Source organism: Pogona vitticeps, chromosome 7, assembly GCF_051106095.1.
Source record: "Pogona vitticeps strain Pit_001003342236 chromosome 7, PviZW2.1, whole genome shotgun sequence".
NCBI classification, from domain to species: domain Eukaryota; kingdom Metazoa; phylum Chordata; class Lepidosauria; order Squamata; family Agamidae; genus Pogona; species Pogona vitticeps.
Window position 1 is genome coordinate 4,908,961 of NC_135789.1, and position 17,244 is coordinate 4,926,204.

The following is a 17,244-nucleotide window of genomic DNA, read 5'->3' on the forward strand; positions in this document are numbered from 1 at the left end:
GGGGGCGCGGGGGCGTAGAAAGTGAGAAAACTGGCGAGGTTGGAGAGGAAAGCTTGGAAATGTGTCTTGGGGAAGAGGTTAGGGGTGAGTGATGGTGGGGGACGGGGGAAGAGATTGGAGGGGATTGTAACTCCCCAAATCCGTCGTCCCAGGGGATTTCGGGATTGCCTGGTACGACACACCCCTTCTCGAGGTTCGGTCGGCAGGGCTGTGGCTGGGCTTTTGATCACTTGCTGCGCCATCGCTGTAGGGTCGAAACGATGAAAAGGTCAAAGAAAATCGTAGACACCTCGAAGCGCCGGATGGGAAAGGGGCCCAGTAAGTCTATGGGGGCCAACCCCCTGCTCAGCGCAGAAATCCAAATGAAAATTGTCTCGAGGACGGTCTCCGCCTTACGAGTTGACTCGAGTGTTAAGGAGCCTTCCCTGGTGTGTTCGGTGGGCACACAAGAGAGGGCCTCCTCGGTGGCTGCTCCCAGACGGTGGAACTCCCTCCCACTGGAGGCCAGGCTGGCCCCATCGTCGCTGTCCTTCCACAAGCAGGAGAAGACCTTTCTCTTCAGGCAAAGTTTCCCCAAGTGACTCATTGCCTGAATGGTGGGGTTGTTTTTTTTTGACAGATTGGTATGCATTAACTGCTCTGAACGTGTTTCTGGTGTTACTTTTGTTGACCGTTTTTTTAGAGTGGACGATTGTTTGATACTTTTTAGTATTTGTATACGTAAGACGCTTTGGGTCCTTTCTAAGGCGGGTTAGAAATGTTTTAAATAAGTAAAATAAAATTTATTTTGCTGGATGTCTTCAGTGTAAGCACTGGGATAGTGGACGCCCGGATCCCTTGTGTGAGGACGCCCCCTGCTGGTTGTCCAGAAAGTTGTTTCTCAGAATAGTTAACTCATATTTTTGGAAAAACAAGGAAAAGGCTGTGGGGTCCTTAAAATGACACAAATTCAAGAGCAGGTGATGCATTTGACTAAAGAGTCAAATGAACCGAGAGCTTTTGTAGGTCTAATAGATTTCTTCAGGTTATGTAGCAGTGTTTTAAGGATAATAAATAATAATCAGGCGCCATCACACCAATTATAATTCATGGCAACACTTTCTAGGGATTTTCTAAGTGGAGAACTTGCAGAAGTGGTTTCCTCTTCTTCTGGGGGAGCCCTGGGACTGTACAGCTTGCCTAAGGCTACCCAGGTTGGCTCTACTCTCAGGAGGCCCAGTGGGGGAATCGAACTCCCAACCTTTGGATCCACAGCCAGAGACCTCAACCAACTGAGCTATCCAGCCAAGTTTTTATTTCAGGGGGAAAAAAGTTATATTTTTGTCTAACATTTCTATCCCACGGCCTCTGTGGCTGTATTCCTCCCCATTGGTACAAATTCAAACTCCGATCTTCTTAAGTCATAGTCCTGTACTCTAACCACTGCCCAACACTGTCTTCTCTTCCTAGTTGCTCTGAAACTGACCTTTTAGAGAGTTCTTGTAAGGAATGGAAGCACCCCTCCTTCCAAAACAGCACCGTAACACTAAGATCGCAGCATTCCAGGAAAGGGAGAAAAACCCAGAGAAAATAGAGTCAACCTCTGCTTTAAATACTATTTAATTAAAAACAAGAAAACCCCCATTCAAAGCAACTTCATTTGGAATTTCGGTCCCCGAAATACAACTTGGGAGTCACCCATCCCTCCGGGAGTTTACTCAATCCAAATCTCTTGGCATACTGTAGCAGTTCGTGTTCAAACCTTTTCTATAAAGACAAGACAAAAATATATAATATAGTAATCATCAGCATCATCATCATAGAACTACAGACCTGGGGTCCTATAGATTGAGTCCAGCCGTGATCAAGGAAGGCACAGCGGGGGGATCGAACCCCACAGTCAGAGCACTAAACCGTTGAGCCATCCAGCAGTTATGATAAAAAAATAACAAGAAGGAAGCTCAAGACCTCGATTCGGAAACCCCGCTGTCATGACAGGGAAACATCCCATAAACAGAGGGGCAAACCCAGCTGATTTGCAGCATCTGGCTCAAAGCAGCAGCTTCCAGGATGGCTTAGGGTCTTTTCTCCATTTTAATCTCCCCTTTTCTGGAAAGAACTAAAGGCCAAACCCGCAGACCAGCCCTGTGGGGGAGGTGATGGCGAGTGTCCACCCACAAGGCTTAACCCATGAGCGAAAGGGCAGGGTGAGAGGTTTCAACCGAGGTCTGATTCATCACGATTGGCATTCCCACGTCCAGACAACACACCGCAACCGTGTCAAAGGTGCGGTTCTGAAAAGAATACGGAGAAAGCCTCAACTCACCTGTTTCTTCCTCATCCGAGTAATTCTGATTTTCCGGTGCAAAAATCTGTTCCGTTTCATCCGTTTCTTGTACTGGTGCTTGTTCATCTTCCTCCTACGGATCTTCATGATTTTCTTGCATTCGATTCCGGCCCTGCTCAGCTCGCCCGCCCCGTCTTCCTCCTCCATGCCCTCTTCCGGGCTCTGGAAAGCCGAGGGGAGCTCGTACGGTGAGGCTGGCTCGTATCGCAGCTGCTCGGGACCACCGCCGACGGCTTCCTCGTTTTCCAGGAGGGAATACTTGACTGTCAACCAGCTTTCCAAGGGGGTGATGGACATCTTTCTGGGGACCAGCAGATCTTCAAGTTCGGGCTCCAGGGTGAGGAACGGCTGAGAGGCAGGCCCGGTTTTGCTAGAATGAAGCGTGCTGTAGCTAGGTAGGACAGCTGGTCTCAGGGTCAGAAGGGGAGCCGCCAGTCTCGGCAGAAAGCATTCTGTGTGAGGGCAAGACAGAACAAAGCTTGCAAATCTGAGACTCTTTACAGCTAGAGATGGGTATGAACCAGCTTGTCTCAGTCTGTCAAGGCAGCAGGACAGATGCTGCTGCTCTCCTTCCCCACCTTCTCAGCCAATCACCAGGCCCAGCTTGCTTGCTTTTCCCACCTCCTTGGCTAATCTCCCAGTCACGAGCAAGAGACCAGATGTCTCTGCCCTGTTCTTTTCTCTGACTGGGAGATCAGCCAAGAGGGCAGGGCAGAGAAACCTAAGCTATTGCTGGGGACTGGGAGATCTGTTGAAGATCATGGAGGCTGGATCTGGTGAGTGGCTGAGTGAGCCACAGGAGCCGGGGAAAGGAGGCAGCACCACCTGTGCTGCCACCTTGATGAACTGGGACGAATCAGTTCATGCCCATCTCTATTTGCAACATTTCCAACTTACATATTCAAATTTATACTATCACTGGCGAACTGCTTTTACCCAGCAGATGAGGAGAAACTCTCCAAGACAAAATTCTGAATTTTTGCTTAAATGTCTTCCTGACCCTAACTAACGGGTTGAGGTCTCTAGCAGTAGAGCCAGAAGTTGGGAGTTCGAATCCACCACTGTGCCTGCTTCACAGGGGCTGGGCTCCATGATCCATAGGGTCCCTCCCAGCTCTGAAATTCTAAAAGAATAATGAGTATTATATAAGCAAATAGTACCAAGGGGCAGTACTATCACCCTACCAGTTGATGCTGAAGCTTCAGCCCAAGAAGTACATGTTCTATTGCTCTGCTGCAGCTCCCACTAGGGATGTTGCAGCTCCCACTAGGGATTTTCAGATTTTTTAGACTACAAAACTGTTAATTCTCCATTTCGGGAGTTCTACCTGACTTCTTCCCATATTGCAGACATCTAAATGTGGCTCACCTGGGAAAAAAGGCCGCAGCTGAAAGGCTCTGGGGCTCAGTTAGGCCCAGCTCTGCCCAGTTTCCTGTTTAGAAAGAAAGCTTCCAGCTAACACCAGGGCAGGAACAGGAAACTCGGTTGGAGCTAGGCCTAGTGGTGCCTTCCTGTTTAGGCCTAGTCTTTCAGGTTAGCCACATTCAGGTTTCTCTGTAAGGTACAGTATAGCTAAGTCAGGCAGAATTCCCAGAAATCAAAAAGTCCAGTCCCCGGCTCCTCCTTGTCTTACACCTAGTATTCCAAGCACTAACCAGGCACAACCAGTTTAGTTTCTGAAATCGGATGAGGGTGGGCCCCTTTGGAGTGGCTCAGGAGGTTACAGCATTTAAAAATAGGGCCATGCTTACCTGCAAGCCGCGAGGCCCTTGCTATCTGAAGTGTCAGCCGTGATATCAGCATCTTGGTTCATTCTAGCAAAGCAGAAAGATATGCAAAATACAACGCTTAAGTATCGATGCAAGCGACACCTTCTCCCTTCCTTCTTCTTTTAAGCTCCCAACGACCCTGCGAGGTTGGCCGAGCAGAAAGCTGAAGCGAGTGGCCCAAGGGCACACCCAGTAGGTTTTCGTGGCCAAAATGGGGATTTCTGAACCCGGATCCTAACAGGCCTCCTGGTCCAATGCTGTGACCACTACGCTGTGCTGCCTGAACAGCAAACTTTCCCCCATCTTTCTCAGCCACCCTGAATAAGGGAATATTCCCCCAAACCATTATCCCCACTCGCTCCCATCCTGCCAGGAATTGAAAACTTTTCCCATAAACCAGCTTTCCCCACAGCCCAGTTCCCTTTGAACTAAGTGGGACTACAAACCCCATCATCCGAGGCAGCGCAGCCCACGGCCCTGCTGGCTGGGAAGGAACGGGGTGGGGTTTGCAGTCGAAAGTGCCTGGAAGGGACCGTAAATAATCTAATATCAGCCCCTAAAAGCCAACCACCACCCCGTCCTAACCAGTGACCGTAAATTATGTATCAGTGGCTACCCGGAAAAAAGCGGAGGCTCTCCAGGGCCCCCTCCTTAAGACGTTACCGAAAGTAACGAATTACTTAGGCGCTCCCATTTTGAACCCATCCCCCCAAAAAAGTGTATCTTTACCATAAACACCACATTAAAGCACCTTCCAAATTTAGGGAAGAAATTTCTATCAAATAAATTACCCCCCCCCAAAAAAAAAAGAATCTCGAGGAAGGGACGTAAATAATGTCTTCTTTCGCCCTTCCTCTCCCCCTCCTTGCATCCTTACCGTCCCGTTTGGGACCCGGTGTGCCGTTTGAATGGGAACTTCCGGGGGAGAAAAAAAGGGAGGGACTTCGTCCTTCGGCTTTAAACTTCCGCCTGGAAACACATGCAGGGTTTCATGGTTCCGGAACAAAAAACAACACACACCTGCCTTTCCGCCTCTCAATCCTTTGTCTCTCCTCCCCTCTAGCGGCAGCGCGTGGGAAAGCATCACAGAGAGGGGGAAAAGGAGCGAAAGACTCATCATCATCGTCGTCATCATCATAGAAATGCAGAGCTGGAGGGGATCATTGCATCACTGAGTCCAGCTTCTGTCAAGGAAGCACGGGGGGGGGGGAACTGAACTCCTAACTACTAATCTACCCAGCATATTGTTATTGTTATTGTTGCTGTTGTATTTTTTTTATTATTATAATAACCCTGCCTTACTCCTTAAAAGGATCCAGAGCCGCTTACATCATTAAAAAGAGAATATCTAAAAGCAAGAAACAGTACGTTTACACTATAAAAAAGAACTGAACCGGGCTCTTAACCGAGAACTGTCTATTAATTTTTTTTTCAGTAATTATACCGACACTTCTTCGAGGAAAGCATAATCATGATTCTGAGCAAGATCAACACCTCCTAAGTTTGGATGGGAGATTTTATGGGTGTTATCCGTCATTCTACTTCTTCAGCCCTATTTAAAGCTCCTTATTTTAGACAATGGTGATTTCCAAGAATCCATGGATGCCACGTATCATGTGGCATTTAATTCAGCTGTAAATAGCTGTTTGGGCTCCGTGCTGAGGTGTGGATGCAAAGCCTCCTTGAAAGAAAAGAGAACCATCTAGTAGAGCCTTAAAAGAAAGAGGTTTGTGCTTTCAGAAATAGGAAAGTCAATAGGATTGAGACGCTGCTATTTATATTCCAAATACCGTAAGAGTCACATCGAGATTTCTGTACCCTTGAAAGGCTGGCAAAGCTCCAGCTTGCCCTGCTTTTGTTACAGCCCTGGCTGAAAGGGAGCATTAAAGGCAAAAAAGAAGAAGAAGGGCTTTTTGAGAGGTTTAAAGAGTATGATCTCTCGAAACCAGCTTGTTGGCTTGATGCCTTTCAGCTCCTCAGTGAGGCAAGAAGAAAGCACAGAAGAGGCAGCTGAGCAAGACCATGTGGCATGTTTCCCCAAAAATAAGACAGGGTCTTATATTAATTTTTGCTCCAAAAAACACATTAGGGCTTATTTTTAGGAGATGTTTTATTTTGCACAGTCATGTCATCATCTGGTTGTTGCACAATCGTGGAGTTTGGGGTTTTTCTTAACTGGGGCTTATTTTTGGGGTAGGGCTTATATTACGAGCATCCTGAAAAACCCTACCAGGTGCTTATTTTCAGGGAAAACAAGGTAGGAGGAGATAAGGACAAGAATAAATACTTTTCAGAAATATACTCCCCCCCCACTCCTTCAAATTTCCCTTGCAGTCTCACGTAGGAATGGAGATTACAACTTCCACTGTCCCACGGGCTGTGGCAGATGGGGTCTGGAATCCCAGGAGACCTGAACAGGCACACTAAGAAGACATGGAATTGCATGTCAAGAAAACAGCTTTTCAGGCTACTGTATTTTTACTTTTTTTAAAAGCACAGTATACAGAGAAAGGAAGACAGATCAGTTTGAATGGGACAAACATCCATTTTGTGTGTGTGTGTGTGTGTGTGTGTGGTCATGTGTGGCTTCTACATGGATCTCTTTAGACTGTCTGATGTGGAACACATGCTTTAGGAATAGGGTTCTAGTCATGTTGGAGGTTCTGGCTGACTCCTAACACGAGTCCCACGCCTTCTTTTCCGTGTGCTAAAAGGTTAGACTAACCAAGTCGTAGACTAAGAAAAACATAACCCATTCACCATCGGCTAAGGGCTGCCGATATCAATTTCTTTGTTTACATTTATGTGGCGATGGGCTGTCAAGTCATGTTCAACTGACGGCAACCCTTTGAATTCATCTCAAACACGTCCACACAGAGACACACAAAAAGGGTCTTTTCATTCACAGCTCTTGCAAACTCAAAGCTGTGGCTTCCTTTATTGAGTCAGACCCTCTTGTGTTCAGTCTTCCTCTTTTCCGGTGCCCGCCACATCTCCCAGCGCTGTTGTCTTTTCCGGTGAGTCTTGTCTTCCCACAATGTGCCCAAAATATGACAGCCTCCATTTAGTTATTTTTGTTTCTACAGTGATTTTGGCCTCGATTACACCTAGCACCCATTTATTTGTCATTTTAAAATGTTTATCCCCTGCCTTTTCATCCTTCCACACCTCACACGGACTCCTCCCAAGAACCTTGGCAGGTAGGACAGCTGACGAGAAAGAGGGTGCATACCTGGCCCAAGGAGAACCAATGATTTTCTGGGCTCAGTGAGGAATTGACCTTCAGTTCTGACCCTATGTTTTAACCACTGTACCACACTGCCTCTCTTGGCTAGACTGATGGATTTTGGAGTCCCCAGCAGGCAGCAAAAAGAAGTCTTAATGTGGGCCACCACACCCATCTGATGGTTACGCTCCCAGTGAGATACACCCAAACCTAACCGAGTTATAAAGCATCATGGAGACATTCTATTCAAACACATTATTTACTCTGGGAATTCAGAAATATTGGGATGTATATCACCAACGGCAGCCCCTGAGAAAAATGGAGAGACCAATGCTTGGAGAACGTAAAGCACAGAAGTCCGGCTATTATATTAAGGAGTCAAATCCGGGACACATTTGAAGGGGGGGTATTTCTGAAATGTGTTTATATCCTGGTGTTGCATATAAACTGTTTCCTTGGCTGGGCCAGCTTGGAAATAATTTACATTTCCTGAGACATTGGATTTCAATAAACCTACTTGAGAAATGTTCTACTTGAGGAAAGTAAGGTGGGAAGATTAAGGTGGGCTTTCAAAATGTATTAACATGCCAGTTACATTTTAAAAAGAGAGCACGAAGGTTTTGAGCTGGCTATAAAATCCAGATGTTGCTCGGTGCTTCATGGGCTTCGTGGCTACCAAGGTACGGTTTCTCCTTGCCAATCCAGGAAAGAACCGTTGTGCTCTTCACGGAGGCGGGCCAACATCGAGAGGATCTCAGGAATGGTGTCCTGGATTTTCAAAGGTGCCTGGAAGAATTCGGGAAGCAAATCAGTTAGAGGAGAGATGTTCGGAAAAGGGGCAGTCCCCTACACACAGAAATCTTAAGAGAAGGCCCTCAATGGCTGCATCCTGCTTTTATTTGAAAGGACAGAAGTGCGACCCTATGAATAAGTGGCCTCCAAAAGAGCCTCTCGCTAGGAGCCTGCTCAGCTCTTGGCAAGCTCACCCCCATGGCTTCCTTTATGGAGCCAAACCATCTCACATGGGGGTCTTCCTCTTGCCCTCCTGCCTCTGGCGTTCCCCAGCATTACTCTCCTGAGTCTTGTTCTCCCATTATGTCCCTTTAGTAGGATAGGCTCACAATTTTAGTCATTACCGGCTCTAGGGAGAGTTCAGGCTTGATCTGATCGAGGACCCACCTGTGTGATTGGGGACTTGCTTACTTTGCTCTACCTGATATGAAAAGTGGATCAAGCCCATTGCAATTATTTCCAAATCTGGCATCTCTCTCTCTATATATACATATAGTAAGTCCTCTGTTTTTTATTTTTCTTTACTGACCATCTCCCCTCCCATGTCGGTCTGGATCCACCCCGGGTGCAGTGAGATGCAAAGGATGCCGTCCGATTTCAAATCTGCAGCGAGACACTTGGTTACCATGTTCAGGGCCGTCTTTGAGGGTGGGGTAAAGTGATAACAAAATGAAATAATCATGAAAACGTGCTGGCCCAAAGAGAGAGATAGAAAGAGGGAGAGAAGAATCTAATACATAACATAACAAGTTACTTTTTAAAAAAATGACCAGCATGCAGACCTAATGGTGATGAAAGTACTTGGTAGGGAATCTTTGCAATTAACGACTTCTCAGAGGGTTCTCAGCAGCAATATTACAGGGGTAGTTACGGGAGCTATCCATGGTACTGAACCATAACCCCCTGAATAGGTCCAGCACTCCTGCTAATAATAATAGCAATTCTTTGAACTGCAGGTCTGAAAGAGACCCCCTGGGCCATCGAGTCTAGCCCCTCTCAAGAAGGCACACCGGGGAATCAAACTCCCAACTTCTGTCTCTGCAGCTGGAGACCTAAATCGCTGAGCTAATCATAGGCTGTCAAGTCAATCCTAACTTATGGAGATCCTTTTCCAAGGTTTTCCAAGTAGAGAGTACTCAGAAGTGGTTCCCCATCCACATGTTCTGGGGAGGGAGCCCTGGGAATTGTGCAGCTGGCCCAAGGCCACCCAGGCTGGCTCTTCTCCCAGGAGGCCCCAGTGGGGAAATCGAACTCCACACCTCTAGTTCTGCAGCCCCATAGTTAACAATCTTAGAACTGCAGAGCCAGAAGGGATGCTTTGGATCATCTGGTCCAGCCCTTGTCAAGGTAGCAACAGCAGGGAATCAAGCTCAACCACTGAGCTACCTTGCCAGCTATAGCATCTGACAGTGACCGCTAAAGTTTGGAGAAGAATTCGAAGCGGATTCCCAGCCAGAGAGACTGGGCGTCCCTTGGGTCATTCTTAACCCATCTCAAGAGCGGAGCTGATTCAGGACACTCACTTTGGCGATCCGGTAAGGGTACACCTGGAGGTAGAGCTTCTTAGCATCCACCAGCTGGATGGAGCCTGACTCGGAAGACACATTGATGATTGAGGCTCGGTGGCATCCCATTCCGGTGCCATCTTTGGCAGCTTTCCTGAGAAGAGGGAGAAAGGCCTGAAAGGAAAAAAATATATATAATAAAAAAAAAAAAACAGCGGAAGAGAGAGAATGAAATGAAATAGAAGGAAAGGAGCTGAATCACTGAAATCCTGAGTCAAGAAAAGGTAGCAAATTTACAGATGTGAATTCTACAAAATGACGGAATTTGTTTGAGATTTATAAGCAGTGTGACCACCCTTAACACGGCAGATCGGTTCCAGGCCCCCTGCGGATGCCAAAAAAAGCAGATCATAGCAAAAATCTATACAGAGTCTACATCTTTCGCACCCAAGCCTCTGCCCACTACACGACACGGTCTCTCCCCCACTTTAAGGTTCAAGCACGCCTTCTTACTTTGGTGACCATCAGCTGGGCCACTGTGTTGGTCTCGTACACGGTGAGCATGGTTTCCGAGGTGACTTCATCCAGCGTGGCACAGACGTTGATGCCGGCGTTGTTCACCAGACAGTTCAGCCCTTTCTCCCCCACGAGATCCTCTACTTCTTTGACGACCGCCTTAATGCTTTTCTCGGACACCACATCTGCCGTGCGAGAAAGAGGGGCAGACGGGACACAGTCGGGACTCAGGAATGCTGGCGGCTCTGAAATCAGTGGAGTGGCTGATCTGCTCCGGCTTTAAGTCCGAAGGAACTCTCCCAAAGGGGCGGGTTTTTAATTTTGCAAGCATTTTCAGAATCTTGGGTAGCTTGTGCAAAAGTTCGGACTAAAATCTGGAGCGCATCAAGTGCTCCTCCACAGCTGGACCGCTCTGCCTCCCACAGCTCCTGGGCCTCTATCTCCTTACAGAGTTTCACCTTCAGTCCCAACTCGGTTATAATCAAAATGGTTCTCTTTAAAAGGGGACACCAGCACCCCTCCCCATATAAATACTCTTCCGCCAGGCGGTTCAGCAAGGAAACTCGGAACAAGCACCCTGTAAGCCTATGCAAAGGGAAGCCGCAGCTTCTAGCTTACCAAGTTGAAGGACTCGGATGTTGTCGTACTGTTTTCGGAGTTGCTGCAGCTCCTGCAAATGAGATGGAAGGGATGGGAGGAAAGATCAGCGTTCTGCAGGAAACCCCGACATCTCTCTCTCTCTCAGACACCCCCCCAATTCAGCCAAGGTGGCAAATCCGATTTTGTGGGGCAGTGGTGGCAAGAGGGCACCTAAATCCGTCCCTGCTTTTAGCCTGAATACCGAGGGGCTGAATCCTTCGCTCGGAAGAGGCCCAGAAACCGGGATTTCGCCTTCAAAGTTCCGACCACAACCCAGAGAGGATTTATCAAATCCTCTGCTGGCCCTGTCCGAATCACCAGCAGCACAGAAATCGGTTTCATCAACAGCACTCAGGAACTGCCTTTCTATCTAGCCAGGCAGAGAGACGCATCGCCGCCCTACAGATCCTGCTACCCGAGGCAAAGGACCAGATGGACCTCTAACTCAGCCCTTGCCGTGGGCAGAAACCAAGCTGACTGGCATTTCAACCCCGCAGATCGGGCCCCCCCTTATAGCTGCCGTTCCCCCCCAGCACTGCCGCCTGAGGCCACATTCCCTCTGAGCGTTCCGAAGTGGAAGGTCTGCAGTTCAGGGGGGCGTCCGAACCGCGGAAAGCGAGACTCGCCGTGGAAACGGGATCTCGCGCAAGGGGAAACCGGGAGGGGGGGGATCGCGAGCTATTTTAAGCCGGGGAGGGGGAAGTGGGTTCTCCCAGGGTTTTATACCTGCGCCTTCTCCGGGTAGCGGCAGGTGGCGAGGACCAGATCCGGCGGAGGGGATGCGGCCAAAAGCCCGCGCACCAGCCCCAAGCCGATCCCACGGTTGGAGCCGGTGATGAGGATGGAGCCGCAGAGCGGGAGGGGCGGCCGAGTCATGGTGCCCCGGGATCCCCCGGGCAGGATGGCTGGATGCCCGCCCGGAGCTCCATCAGCGAGCCAGTCACGCCTGCCTCTGGCCGGGACCCGCGGGAGGTTTTTAAAGGGCCAGGCCACGCCCCCGGGCGGGGCCCCGCGAAGCCACGCCCTCCGAACCAGCCCCGCCCACCCCGATCCCACTCCACGCCCCCCAGCCGCCCCAAAGAGGAGCATCGCCTTCTCCCCAGTTTTAATTGTATTTCTTTCTTCTTTCCTCCGAAATCTTATTCATGTCTTGAACACGCGTGTCACCTCCCTCAAAAGCATCCGAGAGTAATTAAAAGGCAGTATTTAAGTTAGTGACTATGACAGGGTCAGTGACCACTCCTGTCCATCACAATGGGAACCCTGATTCAGAACCCAACAGTTATGCAGTACAGGAGGGCAGAACCAGGGAAATATAAGAAGAAGAATGGATGACAGGGAAAGATCAGTTTAGAATTTAAAGAGTTAGGGATAATGAGTTAAGAGTCAGGGACTTCGGTGAAGGATATCATTTTGAGAGAAGCAATTTAGGCAGTTAGGACCAGTATTGTGTTAGAGAAGGATAATAGATAGAGAACAAGAAATGAATAAATACCTTGATTAACATGAGTCTACATAAGCAAACATAAATGCTATCAAAGCACAGTTGATTGAATGAATAAGACCATCCATGATTTGCTTTATATGATTTACTGATAAACTCTTAAATAAACATTGTTTTATTGAATAACACAGATCTATTAGTCCTATGTGATATAGTGAGGAACAAATCCTCGGGTGGCAGCGAAAAAGAGTTGAAAAGTAAATGGTATACCTGAAAGTGAGCCGGGGTTGTGTGGAAGAACAAACAGGGGAACTGGGTGTGTGTGTGACAGTGACAATGGGTCAGGCCTCAGTAAAAGGATCTGTGAATACCATGCTAAAAAAAAAAACATAAGCAACCCACCAAATGCATTCAAGGGCAGTGAGGCACAAACATCCATTTTAAAAGACCTTTCGGGGAGCCAGTCCTCAAGGGAAAAGCTTGCCTGAAGAGAAAGGTCTCGGCTGGCTGACAGGAGGACAGCCAAAATGGGGCCAGGCTGGCCTCCAGTGGGAGGGAGTTCCACAGTCTTCGAGCAGCCACTGAGAAGGCCCTCTCCCGTGTCCCAAATGCACAGGATTGCTCAGGACTGTCGCCTTCTGAATTCCTGGCTTGCTCCCTCAATTGGCCCTTTTAAAATCTTATTTCTTGGGACAGCCTGTTAGGTTTTCACGGCCTTCAGAGAAATGTAACCAAATCCGGAAAGGCAACCAAGGCAGGGCAAGAGAGCCGGAGAGGCTGATGTAGAAGGGTCTCAACCCGCTGACTTAACTGCCTCCCAGGGTTTCCTGTAAGCAAGGACTGGCCCTCTCGGTCTCTCTCCCTGCAAGAAGACGTTGGCCCGGGCAACCGCCTTGGCGCTCGGTTTGAGACTCAGAAGTGGGACATCTGCGGGTTTTGGTCCGATTTCCAAAGAGTTCTGCAGAGAGCAAATCTTTCCCAAGACTGCTGGGAAGGGATTTTGTTAGATGCAGGAAGAGCAAGACAGGGAGTTGTCCGAGAGAAAGGAGTGTCCACAAGCAAAATAAGAAGCGAGACCTGCTTTGTCCATCACAGCTACAACACCTCCTAAACTGTATAAATTAAGATGATGGTCTCCCACCGTTAATTTCAGGACCTTCTCCCCACACATTGGCTGCATGGGTGAACTTTAGCTCAAGCCCTCCTAGGCAGCTCATTCTAATTCGCACACAGCCCCAGATCCTCTAGACTAGGGCCAGAGGGAACGGCACTCCCCCATTGGCTTGCACATCACAGCCCTCATTTTGAAGCGGTGACCCACTGACTCGGTTTCTGGCTGTCCTGATTTGATGGCGAGTCACAACCAGTCCAGGAAACGAGATTTCGCCCCAGGTTGTGAATGTTTCCCCAGCTGACCGACGGAGGGTCATTTAAAGAACCTGGGTCAACCTCGCCTTGCTGATAAACGGTCCCCGGCACGCAACGTGGTTTCGGAAAGCTGGCCCACCCATGTGGAAAAGGAAGCCCATTCGCCCTGACACGCAGGCCTGTGAGAAGATTGTCCTCTGTGTAACTCATTATGACACACATTCGATTTCAGTGACGGTACTAGTGTATTAATGTCTAGCCAAGGTTTTGTGGAAAACCTGGAAGCACGATGCACAGAAAAGCAAAATGGGCTACCCTGAACAGGGTCTGTGTATTTTCTCTGCAGTCACCAAAGGAAGTAATTAACAATGTCATGTTAATTTCTGCTCTGCACCAAGGACATCCGTGGCCTTAGGGAGAAAAGTGATAGAGCTCAACTGACTTGAGCTGACAAATGGCTAAGAAACATCACATTCTAAGCTACATTCTGAGTAATGCTAACCGGAAATAATCCATTTTTTGTATCTTTGATCGTCGCCTTTTTCTATAAAATCCTACCTGTACGTTTATCAGCTCAGATTCCATACTTACACTCTTCACTAGTGACCGAAATAGGCTTTTAGATACTCGCTTGCCTCCATCAAACGCACCCTTTCTACTGGAGACCTCACCACTGGCGATCTTGTGCTGGTCCTTCTAAAGCAGTGGTTTCTTGGGTCTCCCCAGATGTTCTTAGACATCTGGGAAGACCCAGAAGCCTTCACCACCAGCTGTGGTAGCCCAGATTTCTGGGAGTTGCAGTCCGAGAACATCTGGGGACCCTAAGGTTGGGAACCACCCAAGTCTTAGTTGTTCACCAACTTTGGATCATACAAGAGAAAAGGACAAAATAAATCAATATCTCCTGTACAGCTGAAGTCCCCTTTTAATTTGTACTTGGCCTTAATCTCAGCTGTCAGCACGTCGGATAGCTTCCCGATGCCGGCGCTTCTGGGGATTTTATAGAAGCATGTTGATACAGCAAGATGGAATTGCAGGTGGCCTGTGGTTCTACCAGCTACATCTGCCAACCCTGTGGGTTTTAATTTTCAGCTCAGGAAATACAGAACGGAAGGTGTTGGGATGCAACGTTATGGATCGTGCATGTTCTGGGCAAGAATACTCCCTGCCAAAGAACCAGCTCCATAGTGTGGGTTCTGGTGGACCCCATCTTGTGGGCCACTGAAATTCCTCCTTACTGGGCATAATATGCTGTGAGCATCTCCTGTTGGAAGCCATAGATGAGTGGTTCCCAACTTTGGGTCCTCCCAGATGTTCTTGGACTAAAATCCCCAGAAGCCTTCACCATGAGCTGTGCTGGCCAGGATTCCTGGGAGTTGTAGTCCAAGAACATCTAGAGACTCAAAGTTGGGAACCATAACTGCTGTCATTCCTGCGTTTGGAACATCCAGGCGGAAGGATAGTTTTCCTACTCCTCAAACTGGCTTCTCATATTTTAAAAAGGAGAATTCCAGATGCTCATGTACCTTGAAATGTTTACACACACGCTAAGAAGAGGGCTTTAGGCGATTATTTCTACTCGTGCCAGGTACTCATTCTCCACTGAAGACTGTTTAGACAAAAGTTGTCTCCGGAATGATTCGTGAAGACGTCTTGTCGAATTCCAGGAGGGAAGCCACCACCTCGCTTTCGCACGAGATTATCTGAAGGAATGTGGCTCTCGTCAAATCCTTTTGGTGTTGTTTCAAGCACAGGAGGCCCTGGAGTCATTTCACCCTGAGGTTCAAGAGCCGAAGGCACCCCTTTTTGACAATCTACTTGGAGCTTACTAGAAGATAATTTTGGAATTTGCAATCAGCAGCGCACATGGGATTTGGAACTGTAGATTCAATCCAGAGTCCCTCCCAGCTGTGCAGTTTTGTGATTTTGCTGTTCCCCATACAATGCCTGGCTTTCTTTCCTTCAAGCTCTACACTTCCGGAAATAAGATGGCCAATTTGCAGTCTTCCTGCAGGAATATTCTCCATCAATTCAGGGTAGGAACTTCCTTTACTCTCCTGGCAAAGAATCACCCCGACTGTCTTTACGTGGCACCCCTTAATAGTGACGGATTCTCTAGGTCTTATTCAACCATGAAACACACTTATAAGCTGGTTTCCATTAAAGTATCAATACAGTGAGTCTCAGAACTCCTGCGGCCCAGACAAGTAACACTGTGGATTTCCCTGAGTCACGGCTATGTATAATCCCTCAGCAAAACTGTCACGGTTCTCCCAGAGAGAATGCCTGTTCCCCACGGATGGTGGAAAGAGAGAACAGGATCACACAAGTTTCAAAAAGTGCCGGCTCAAACGGATACGACTTCCCAGTCACGTGGACACCATCAAGCTGCCATTTTGATTCCCCCCCATGGCTTGAAGAGGGACACTGTATGGAAAATCAAGAGTTTGGAAGATTTAAACAGCTGGCTGGCGGTTCACAAAGCGGCTGTCCTATGGCCGATCTTCGCTAGACAATAACGATTCTTCCCCATTGGAACACATTAAACAGGTTTCAATGCATTCCAATGGGAAAATGCTTTTCGCTAGACAATGATTTCGCTAAACAGCAATTTCAGTGGAATGGATTATCATCGTGTAGCGAGGCACTACTGTATTGCCCTATTTTGGAAGCTAAGCACGGTCAGATTCGGTTAGGAGTCGGGTTAGAGAGCAGGAGATATAGGGCTAGGAAAGGAAATCTCCCAAGGCAACCCAGAAACAAAAAATGGCAAACCCCTTCTGAGTGCTCTCTATCTAGAACACCTTGAAAAGGATTGTTGGAATTCAGAACTGACTCGACGGTAGTCCTTTGGCAGTAATAGGGCAGTATATAGTTTAATTACATACTAATTATTATTAGTAGTATATTATTATTATGAACATGGTTTCTTAAGTGAGTCTTAGCGATTCTTTTGATGGACTGATTTCACCAGTTATAGCCACTTCCAGCACTGATTTCCGTAGCGGAGAGGCAGGATAAAAATGTAATTACACAAACATTCTCCAACTTGCAGAGAGGGTGAACGGAAGCTCCACCTTGCAGACAACCGCAATCTGGAGATGAACAATTATTCCCATCCCCACCTTTCCTCTCCCTCGCCACTCAATCCAACACATCTAGCACCTGGGGAGCTGTATTTAGGGTAATCTTTCTTGAGGCTGGGTTGGAGAGGAGGTTTTTTTTTCCTGCTGGAACATGGTGTTCTTTCATTCAAACACATATAATCCTTTTATTTTGAGTACAATTGATTCCCAGACGCACAAACATCTGACGATCCTCTATGCTCACTACTACACTGGGTTTTTAAGTTTGTTCTAGCGAGGACAGCAGAGGTCCCACTGCTGATGCAGACGCCAAGAGGAAAGCGAGCCCATGAAAGCATCTGGCAATGATGTGGCTTCTTGCACCTTGGGTTTTAAAGCTTTCCCTCGGAAGGCCTAATGTTAGTAGAGGTGGTGCCAGTAACTGGCCTAGTCTCATCGCTGCCAAAACTGGGCTTCCAACCACTGCTCTCCAAGCAGAATGGAGCTGAGGAAATCAGCAAGGAAGGCTTGTTCTGGACTGACCATCTTGGTAGAGTTGCATAGCACAGTGAAACCTTGAAGCAGCCCTGATTT

General features: G+C 48.0%; 2 protein-coding genes across 4 annotated transcripts; both read right to left on the bottom strand.

The window, feature by feature from the left end:
* Positions 1-1,583: 1,583 nt before the first annotated feature.
* On the bottom strand, positions 1,584-5,083 carry AURKAIP1 (aurora kinase A interacting protein 1). 3 transcript variants are annotated; one of them, XM_072977621.2, is made up of 4 exons: positions 4,973-5,083; positions 4,078-4,140; positions 2,306-2,778; positions 1,584-1,746 (listed from the first exon to the last, which is right to left on the bottom strand). In XM_072977621.2, the coding sequence occupies exons 2-4, from the start codon at positions 4,127-4,129 to the stop codon at positions 1,636-1,638; spliced, it is 636 nt and encodes a 211-aa protein (XP_072833722.2). In that variant the 5' UTR covers positions 4,130-4,140; positions 4,973-5,083; the 3' UTR covers positions 1,584-1,635. The 3 variants fall into 3 exon arrangements, with proteins under 3 accessions (XP_072833722.2, XP_072833723.2, XP_078235382.1); XM_072977622.2 differs by having other exon boundaries at positions 4,825-4,994; XM_078379256.1 differs by lacking the exon at positions 4,973-5,083 and adding an exon at positions 4,847-4,897.
* A 2,632-nt stretch (positions 5,084-7,715) lies between these two features.
* Positions 7,716-12,015, bottom strand: LOC110073295 (uncharacterized). The gene is made up of 6 exons (XM_020782313.3): positions 11,500-12,015; positions 10,753-10,804; positions 10,132-10,319; positions 9,637-9,792; positions 8,643-8,753; positions 7,716-8,107 (listed from the first exon to the last, which is right to left on the bottom strand). The coding sequence occupies exons 1-6, from the start codon at positions 11,860-11,862 to the stop codon at positions 7,994-7,996; spliced, it is 984 nt and encodes a 327-aa protein (XP_020637972.3). The 5' UTR covers positions 11,863-12,015; the 3' UTR covers positions 7,716-7,993.
* Between the last annotated feature and the right edge of the window lie 5,229 nt (positions 12,016-17,244).

Coding starts and splice junctions, on each gene's coding strand:
- LOC110073295 (XM_020782313.3), bottom strand. CDS start 11,862: ATGCTCCTCTTTGGGGCGGCTGGGGGGCGTGGAGTGGGATCGGGGTGG. Junction 10,805..11,499: donor GCTACCCGGAGAAGGCGCAG/GTATAAAACCCT, acceptor TCTCATTTGCAG/GAGCTGCAGCAACTCCGAAA. Junction 9,793..10,131: donor CCCAGCTGATGGTCACCAAA/GTAAGAAGGCGT, acceptor TTTTCCTTTCAG/GCCTTTCTCCCTCTTCTCAG.
- AURKAIP1 (XM_072977621.2), bottom strand. CDS start 4,129: ATGCTGATATCACGGCTGACACTTCAGATAGCAAGGGCCTCGCGGCTT. Junction 2,779..4,077: donor AAGGGCCTCGCGGCTTGCAG/GTAAGCATGGCC, acceptor GCCCTCACACAG/AATGCTTTCTGCCGAGACTG. Junction 1,747..2,305: donor CTCGGATGAGGAAGAAACAG/GTGAGTTGAGGC, acceptor TTGTCTTTATAG/AAAAGGTTTGAACACGAACT.